The 8,976-nt window shown below is 54.0% G+C and overlaps 1 protein-coding gene across 1 annotated transcript in view; it reads left to right on the top strand.

Annotated features, from left to right (window-relative positions):
* Positions 1–6,472, top strand: part of ENO2 (enolase 2 (gamma, neuronal)) — a 7,182-nt gene extending 710 nt beyond the window's left edge. The window contains exons 2-11 of the mRNA XM_006757552.2: positions 795–890; positions 1,034–1,092; positions 1,395–1,464; positions 1,952–2,085; positions 2,311–2,533; positions 3,591–3,788; positions 4,527–4,728; positions 4,992–5,100; positions 5,264–5,322; positions 5,573–6,472. Coding sequence (XP_006757615.1) covers positions 795–890; positions 1,034–1,092; positions 1,395–1,464; positions 1,952–2,085; positions 2,311–2,533; positions 3,591–3,788; positions 4,527–4,728; positions 4,992–5,100; positions 5,264–5,322; positions 5,573–5,642 — 1,220 coding nt within the window. The 3' untranslated portion in view covers positions 5,643–6,472. The remainder of the gene's footprint in view (positions 1–794; positions 891–1,033; positions 1,093–1,394; positions 1,465–1,951; positions 2,086–2,310; positions 2,534–3,590; positions 3,789–4,526; positions 4,729–4,991; positions 5,101–5,263; positions 5,323–5,572) is intronic.
* The last annotated feature ends 2,504 nt before the right edge of the window (positions 6,473–8,976 follow it).

The raw sequence follows: 8,976 nt of genomic DNA, 5'->3' as shown, positions 1-8,976 counted from the left end.
TAAGGAGCAGGCTGTATGTGTGTGTGTGTGTCTGTGTTAGGGAGCAGGCTGTATATGTGTGTGTGTGTGTATTAGGGAGCAGTGTGTGTGTGTGTGTATTAGGGAGCAGTGTGTGTGTGTGTGTATGTTAGGGAGCAGTGTGTGTGTGTGTCTGTGTTAGGGAGTAGTTTTGTATTAGGGAGCTGTGTGTATCTCTCTGTGTGTATTAGCAGCAGTGTGTATTGTTAGGGAGCAGTGTGTATATGTGTGTGTGTATTAGGGAGCAGTGTGTATTGTGTGTGTGTATTAGGAGCAGTGTGTATATATGTGGGTGTATTAGGGAGCTGTGTGTGTGTGTGTATTAGGGAGCTGTGTGTGTCTCTGTGTGTGTATTAGGAATAGTGTGTGTGTATTAGGGAGCAGTGTGTATTATGTGTGTATGTATTAGGGAGCAGTGTGTGTGTGTGTGTGTGTGTGTGTATTAGGAAGTAGTTGTGTATTAGGGAGCTGTGTGTATCTCTCCGTGTGTATTAAGAATAATGTGTGTGTATTAGGGAGCAGTGTGTATTGTGTGTGTGTATTAGGAGCAGTGTGTATATATGTGTGTGTATTAGGGAGCAGTGTGTATTGTGAGTGTGTATTAGGAGCAGTGTGTATATATGTGGGTGTATAAGGGAGGTGTGTGTGTGTGTATTAGGGAGCACTGTGGGGGAAGGGCTGGATGTAGCAGGCAGGCGTTTAGAGCTGGAGCCCAAAGGGATCCCTGGTCCCTGGTGTCTTCCTCTCTTCCTCCTCACTCCATGCTCCTCTCCCAGGTCTTTTCAGGGCCGCAGTGCCCAGTGGAGCCTCCACTGGGATTTACGAAGCCCTGGAGCTAAGGGATGGGGACAAACAGCGTTACTTAGGCAAAGGTGAGGCCTTCTCTTTCCCAAGCTCTCCCACCCCTCAGCTTTATATTCCGACCTCACACCAGTCCCCAAACCTCTTCTTGCATCCCCCCCTTTCCCTCTGGCCCCTCCTGGCCTGACCCAGCCTGGCCTCTGCCTCTCCCCAGGTGTCCTGAAGGCCGTGGACCACATCAACACAACCATTGCACCGGCCCTCATCAGCTCAGTGAGGCTCGCTCTGCTGGGGATGGCAGGACCAGGGTCCTAGAAGGAATCTGGGCCAGGGGAGGAGAAGTGGGGGTGGGGGAGGCCCACCCCTTGGCAATCATGGTTACTAAGGGAAGGTGGGAAGATGATCTCTTACTGTCCTCTGCTCCCGTGGGGGCTCAGGTCCCCTGATCCAGACAGGCTGCTGTCGCAGGACCCTGGTTGGACCCTGGCTGGCTGTGAGCCTGTGTGAAGGGGGGGCCCTGTGTCTTAGGGCCCAGCCTCCATTCTGGCCCTGGGTGATGGTGGCTCTGCCTGCAGGGTCTCTCTGTGGTGGAGCAGGAGAAGCTGGACAACCTGATGCTGGAGTTGGATGGGACAGAGAACAAATGTAAGCAGGGGCCAGGAGAAAGTGGGGAGGCCGAGGGTGGGGAGGTGTGGAGCAGAGAGAACTGAAGGGGCCAGCGCTGTGGGAGCTTCCTGAGGATGGACTTTTCTTCCTACCCCCAAAATCAGAGCAGAAGATGAGTTTAACTGCAGTTGGGGTGTGTGTGTGTGTGTGTGTGTGTGTGTGTGTGTGTGTGTGTGACATTAGAGACCATTAGACCGAGGAAAAACTTCTTTGCAGCATTAAAGGGGAGGGAGTTGGCATGAGATAGTCTGATCTCGGGGTGGTTAGAAATAGATGCAGCTCTCTGCCCTTTCCTGTCACCTTGTCCCCAGCTCCCCCGCTATTTCAGGAGAGAATGGACAAGATGTTGAGCAGAGGAGGGAGGAGGGGGGTCTCCTCTATTGCCTCCTTTGGGGAGTATAGGTGATGTCGGGCTAGAAGAGGAAGGAGACATTTTTGCTTAGTGCCTTCTTCTGTCATCTCCCAGCCAAGTTTGGGGCGAATGCCATCCTGGGTGTGTCCTTGGCTGTGTGTAAGGCAGGGGCAGCCGAGCGGGAATTGCCACTATATCGCCACATTGCTCAGCTGGCTGGGAACTCAGATCTCATCCTGCCTGTGCCGGTGAGCACCCCACCATACCTGTACCTCTCCCAGGGGTGGGGCCCGGGGGAGCATGAAACCTTGTGAAGACTGATGGGAGGACAGGGAATTGGGGTAGCTAAAGAGAGAGGATGGGGACATGAGACTCGGAGTCTGGGAAGCTGGGAGGGAATTTGGGATCTAGGGTGGACGCTCCCAGGAGCAGAAAGGAAAATGCTCGGTGACTATCTGTCCTGTGGCTCCCAGGCCTTCAACGTGATCAATGGTGGCTCCCATGCTGGGAACAAGCTGGCCATGCAGGAGTTTATGATCCTTCCGGTGGGTGCCGAGAGCTTTCGTGATGCCATGCAACTTGGGGCGGAGGTCTACCACACGCTCAAGGGCGTCATCAAGGACAAGTATGGCAAGGATGCCACCAATGTGGGAGATGAAGGCGGCTTTGCCCCCAACATCCTGGAGAACAGTGAGGGTGAGACCAGGATCCCCACTCCCAGCTCTGAGTCTCACTTCATCCTGGGCCATTGGGAAGGGCCACATACTTCCGCACGTCCTGAGGAGTGTGGGTGGTGGTCCTTGACTCCTGCTAGCTCCAGAGGGCCTGCCAGATTCACATGCAGGCCTGGAAGAGCAGTCCTACCTGCCCAGCCAGGTTCCTTCGCAACTGTAAGTTCTCGCCGGAGCCCCTGGAAGTGCTGGATGGTGGTCTAGGTCTCCTGTGGGATCCATGCCAGCCCTTAACTCCATAGGTTCTCAGTTTGATGAGATATACCAAACTCTAGGTAACCTATTCCAAATCTATCCCTCTCTCATCCCAACTTCGTAGGCCTTGAGGATCTCTAACTTTTTTCTGCCCTGGGAGAAACCGTATAGTGAACAGAAACAAAACCCAAAACTGGTAGTGGCTAAGAGTTAAGGTTCTGAGGCCAAAACTGCCTGCCCTTGAACCTTGACTTGAAGACTTACTGGCTGGTGACCTTTCTTATTTTGTCCATGCTTTGTCTTAAAAAAAATACTTTTTTTGATTTCAGAGAGGAAGGGAAAGGGTTAGAGAGAAACATTAATGATGAGAGAATCATTGATCAGCTGCCTCCTGCATGCCCCCTACTGGGGATCTAGCTGGCAACCTGGGCATGTGCCCAGACCTGGAATGGAACCTAGGTCGACGCTCAACCACTGAGCATCACCGGCCAGGCCACGCTCCGTCTTTCTTATCTGTAACAGGGGAACACTAATAACAGTATCTACTTCTTAGCATCGTTGTGAGAGTTAAATGAGATCATATATGTAAAGTGCACAGTTAGCCCTCAAAAAATGATAGCTATTTAAAAACACTGTTATTAACCGAAGGCATCCCCTGCCTTCCTGGGAGATGGCCTGCTCTTCCCAGACCTGGGGATAACCCTGACCAGAACCTTAGCCAGACTCCTCCGTAGCAAGTGCTCTACCACGGCCCCTAATTTCTTCCTCTCTCTCCTTCCTCCTTGTCTGCCCTTCCTGCTAATAATCTTGCTGTGTTTCATCCCCAGCCTTGGAGCTGGTGAAGGAAGCCATTGACAAGGCTGGCTACACGGAAAAAATTGTCATTGGCATGGATGTCGCTGCCTCAGAGTTTCATCGTGATGGCAAATATGACTTGGATTTCAAGTCTCCTGCTGACCCTTCCCGATACATCACTGGGGACCAGCTGGGGTCCCTCTACCAGGACTTTGTCAGGGACTATCCTGGTGAGAGCAAGGCGGGGCATGGAAGAGAGTGCAGGGGGCGGGCAGCAGGCAGGCAACTCTGGACCTTATGGGATGCTACCCCAGGTGCCAGGTACAGGTATCCTAAGAAGAGCCAGAGCCAGGGAGGGGGTGAAGTCTCCTGCAGAGCCTGGGCTCTGTATGGAGTACATGTGCAGGGCCCTGTGATGAATTTGTTCCATCTGCCTCGGCTCCTGATTAAAGTCATGTGCTCGGAAGCTACTGGGGTCCTGGGGAAGGCTTTGGAAGAAACCAGGGATGGTGAGGTGACTGGACCTGGCAGGGAATCAGCCATTCCAGTGTTTTTGATAGATAAAATTGTGGATGCTGAATGGAGCTGGAAGTGATGTGAGAATGGAAGGCTGATGAGGAACTGAATTATCCTTCAGTTCTACCGGAGCTTTAGATATAAATTGCAGAATGAAGGATTTTGATTAGTAATGAGGAAGGGCTTCCTGGTAGTGAAAATGTGAAAATGCAGATAGGTTGTGAGAAAGATTCGGAACCCTTGTGTTTTGAAAGTTTATGAATGAATCAAGGTAAGACTCAGTTAGGGCAGGCTTATTTGGGGATGGGGGAAGCCAGGAGGAGCAGCTCAGTTATCCAGGGGGTCTGGCTATTTCAGGGAATCAAAGTGTGTGTGTGTGTGTGTGGGTGGGGGTTCCTGCCTGGTGCAGAGCCCCAGAGAAGATCAACAGCCCCTTCACCCCTCTCCCTCAGTGGTCTCCATTGAGGACCCCTTTGACCAGGATGACTGGGCTGCCTGGTCGAAGTTCACGGCCAATGTAGGGATACAGATTGTGGGTGATGACCTGACAGTGACCAACCCAAAGCGTATCGAGCGGGCACTGGAAGAAAAGGCCTGCAACTGCCTGCTGCTCAAGGTCAACCAGATTGGTTCAGTCACTGAAGCTATCCAAGCGTGAGTGCCTCCTGGTTCTCTCCTGCTCAGCCCTTCTCAGGACCCTCTAGAAGGGCTCTACGCCCACAGATGCTGAAGGGAGCAGGGAACCTAGAGTCACCTTCATAGCCCTCAGTTCTGCTCCCTCTGGGTTCCGAACAGATTCTCTGCTTCCCTCCCAGACAACTTCCCTCCGTATGTTTCTTAACATAGACCAACGTTGGGGCTGGGGAGAGAGTGCCCAGTGTGAGGGGCTGGGGGTCAATGCTGGTGTGTGGATACAGGTGCAAGCTGGCCCAGGAGAACGGCTGGGGGGTCATGGTGAGTCATCGCTCAGGGGAGACGGAGGACACCTTCATCGCAGACCTGGTGGTGGGGCTGTGCACAGGCCAGGTGAGTGCAAGGGAGATCTTTGTGCAGTTGGTGGGTTCTAGGCTCAGGTGGGTCTCTCCTTCCAGGGGTTTGAGGGTGTCGGGGGAATTTCAAGGGAGTGTACGTTTCCTTTAAAGAAATGAAGGGGCAGCCCCTGAGCTGCTTATCTTTCCTGATGTTTCAGATCAAGACTGGGGCCCCGTGCCGTTCTGAGCGTCTGGCTAAGTACAACCAGCTCATGAGGTGAGGGAACCTGGGGAATGGGAGCCCAGCGCTCAAGGTTAAAAGTCTGTTTGCCCACCGTTCCGTATCCAGAGAAGAGTTCTGAAGGACGGGTTGACTAATGGCCCGATGGAGGGATCCCACAGGTCATGTGGGAGAGCCAGGGAAGGCCCACACTTGGGCCAGGGCACAGGAGCGGGTGGTGTGAGGGGCTTGGAGACTGAGGACTTCCTGCTCCCCTGACGTTTCCTTTCTGGCTCATTTCTCTCAGAATTGAGGAAGAGCTGGGAGACGAAGCTCGCTTTGCCGGACACAATTTCCGCAATCCCAGCGTGCTGTGATCCCTCTACTCTCCTGGAGACTTGGACCCCCTCCACCCTCCTGGAACCCCTTCCTGTCCTGCTGTGATACTTCACCCCAGACACCCCGGCTGACCTGCCGCACGGCTCCTGGGCTTGTCCCACCCCTGCTGTCTCTACTCCCCCCCTCTGGGTTCCACACTCTTCACTTCTCCTCCCTTTCTTTTCTCTCTCCTCAAAGACTGGCCACAGGACTGAGGATTGTAAGGGGGTCGGTGGAGGAATGATCAGGGTCTGTGACAGGGGCATCAGGGTTGGCTGCTGAGGTGTTCAGGGAGGGGCCCTGTGTCGCTTGCGCTTTGCACCTGTTCCATGTGTTTTCCATGTTGCAGATGAGCCAGGCACTACATGGTGCTGAGGTGGAGGGAGGTGCTGGCTGCTGGGCATGCCTGCCCTAAGGTTTTAGTGTGCTTTTTATTTATTAATTTATTTTTCACTCATCCTGTTGATTATTCATTTCCTCATGACTCCAGGGCCAAAACTGGCCTGACTGGAGGGGACTATGTGTTTCATATGGCTGTAGATTCTGAGATGGTCTGGGATGGAAGTCTTGCTGGAATGCTGAAGGGAACAGAAAAGGCCTTGCTGGCAGTTCCTTTGTGTAGCAACCCTTCACTGAAGCCTGGCCGGGGCCAGAGATGGGGCTGTGCGCTGGGGACTCTTCCCCGGAACTCTCTTCCCAGCCCTACCTTCCCTGTTCTTTCTCCAGCTGCCCCAGAGCAAGGTCTTGCTCCCACCTTGCCATGTTCCACCGTTCCCACCACCTCTGACATTGAAATGAGCACCACCATTAAAGTCTGAATCACAGTGCATTATTGTGTCCGAGGAGTCTGACTGTAGTTCATATGAGGGGAGAGAAGATGGTGAAACTGGATAGCAGAGCTGGGGAGGGCACAAGAGGAGGAAGACAAATAGAACAAATATGGCCAAGATGATGACATTGCCTCCCCCACTCTAGCCAGGTGAGGGCCACACTGCCCTTGCCTTCTCAAGAGCAAGCTTGGCCCCGGGATCCAGGTGAATGATCAGTTCTTAATCTGGTGCAGGAATTCTTCAAATCACCAAAAATGTGTGTATGTGCATTTTGGAGGAAAGGTGGCCACAGTGTTTTCAGATTCCCAAAGAGCCTTGACCAGAGACGGGATAAATCTGTGAGCTAGAGCAGCTCCCATACTGGGCCTCTCCAAACCCAAATCCTGGCTGCTTCGGGGATGGAACAGCACTGCATGGCCACCACTCCCTGCAAGGTGGGGAGCCAGGAGGGAAGGATGGTACCAGGGGCTGAGGAAAAAGGCCTCCAGTAAACTGGAGATTCCACTCCCCCCAGTTGGGTCAGCCTGCAAGTAGGGTGCCAGTGTGTGGCTGAAGATACGCGACAACTCTCCAGCTCCTGTGGGGCCCCAGCACTGAGATGGGAACCCAGGAACCACCCTGGGGCAGAACCCCCTCAGTGCTTTGAACACTAGGGGCTGTGGCAAGCTGTGGCCACTAGAGGGAGACAAGGTTCCGCAGGACACCGTACAGCCCGGCTAAAGGTAGGTGGGAGGAATTTCAAGGTGGTTCCCTCTGTGGGCCTCCCACTCTGTTTCCGAGTTCTGGTCCTGGGATCCCTCTGCCATCCCGCCCAGCTCCAGGACAAGAAGATCCCAGTTCTGCATGGGCAGAACCCATTTCTCGGCCCTGTCCTTCCTGTATCGCTGACACGTCCTCCATTTGAGTTCAAAGAACTTGCACCCTCTCCTCAGTGCCTCTTCATTTCAGTGCGGGCATCTCATCTTTCCCTTCTCTCCTGAGTCTCCTGGCGCCTTTTCTGTTTCCCTTGGGGCACACTATACTTTTCGCTGGGCCTCTTGGTTTTCTCTGGGGTGCATCAGACTCATTTTTCCTTAGTAACTCCTAGACTAACCAGGCCTACTCTGGTTGGAGCCACATTGTCTAACCTCTGCCCCTTTTCTCCCTCCTTACTAAGTCACCTTCTCTGCAGCCATGCCCCCGCCCCCCCCAAGGTACTGGGTAGATTGAGTTACAGCTAGCTCTGCCTGGGTTTCCCAGGCCCTTTTCTCCACTTTCCCTTTGTGCCGTTGCCTGGAGACCAGTGGGTCCTGGGGGGCTGGGGCCTGAGAGGGAGCTGGGGTGAGGGATGATGGTGGTGGTGGTGTGTGTGTGATGCTCCTGAAGCTGAATTGTCAGCCTGGCCCTCAGGTAGGGGAGGATTTGGAGGGTGGAGGCCTTGACTCTCCCCCATCTTCTGTTCCTGCCGATGCTTACGTTTTTCTTTCAGGCTTAAATGTGTCACCATCCTCATCCACCCCTTAGTGGTTGAAAAAACGAGAGAGAGCTCAGCCTGGAAGGGAATTGGAAAAGGCCTCGGCCAGGATCCAGTGGGAGACTAAACTGAGAGGTGCAGAGAGAGAGGAAATGCAATAGGGAGGGGGATGAGGGGGAGGAGGAGTCTTCGAGCAAAGTTGGGAGGTGGGGAGGAGCAGGAGCTATTCTAGGGTACTGGGAGGGGGGCAGGCAGTTGGGGGGTGGGGGAGGTTGGCCTTGGCTCTTGAAGGCCCTGAGGAATAAGGAAGGTGGGCATGGGGTGGTAAAGTGTCAACCAATTTAAGAGACAAAAGGGGGGTGTGATTCTCTCCTGGGCCAAGGAAACCTCTTGTTCAGGGTCCCCAGTGCTTTAGAATCCGGTTGGAGCTTTTGGGTATTCCTAGAACTTGGCTGAGCCCGGCCCAAGGAAATACGAGGCAAAATCTACTGAGCTGATACAGAGACAACCTCCTTCCCAGAAGGCCGGCGGGATCCTGCCGCTCAGGGCCCACCCTTGGCCTCTAGCTGTCCTGGCCTCACACACACCCTACCCCCACCCCAAATCTGGAGAGCTGTTGAGGACTCCCAATCCAGACTCCAGCCCCAGCTCTTCCTGTTTCCCAGTCTGCCTCTCTCCCATTCTCTGGCAATCTCAGCTGCCAAAATCCAAACAGTGTCTTGGTGTCCTTTGTCCTGGGAGATGTTGCTGCTTGGTGTGGGGCAGGGACCAGCCCAGAAGAAGACACTGGTGGTGGGCCCTGGGGGGCTGCAGGCGTGGAGGCTGAAGACGGGGAAAGCTGGCAGTGCCGGAGGCTGCCTGGGGAGCAGTGTGGGAGAAGAAAGGGCCTGCCGCCGGTCCGGTGGCGGGTGTTGTCTCCACATTAGAATGATTGGGATTAGGGAACCGGGGCACCTAGGGATTTGGCTCAGTTTTGAGACTAATCCCTACCCCATCCCTTCCCTGGGGCCCAAAGTCCCAGTGATGACTTCAAAGGAGACACCACTAGAC

The sequence above is a fragment of the Myotis davidii genome, unplaced genomic scaffold (genome assembly GCF_000327345.1).
Source record: "Myotis davidii unplaced genomic scaffold, ASM32734v1 scaffold13, whole genome shotgun sequence".
In the NCBI taxonomy this organism is placed as follows: domain Eukaryota; kingdom Metazoa; phylum Chordata; class Mammalia; order Chiroptera; family Vespertilionidae; genus Myotis; species Myotis davidii.
The sequence above is the reverse complement of the archived record's forward strand: the minus strand, read 5'-3'. Positions and strand labels throughout refer to the sequence as shown.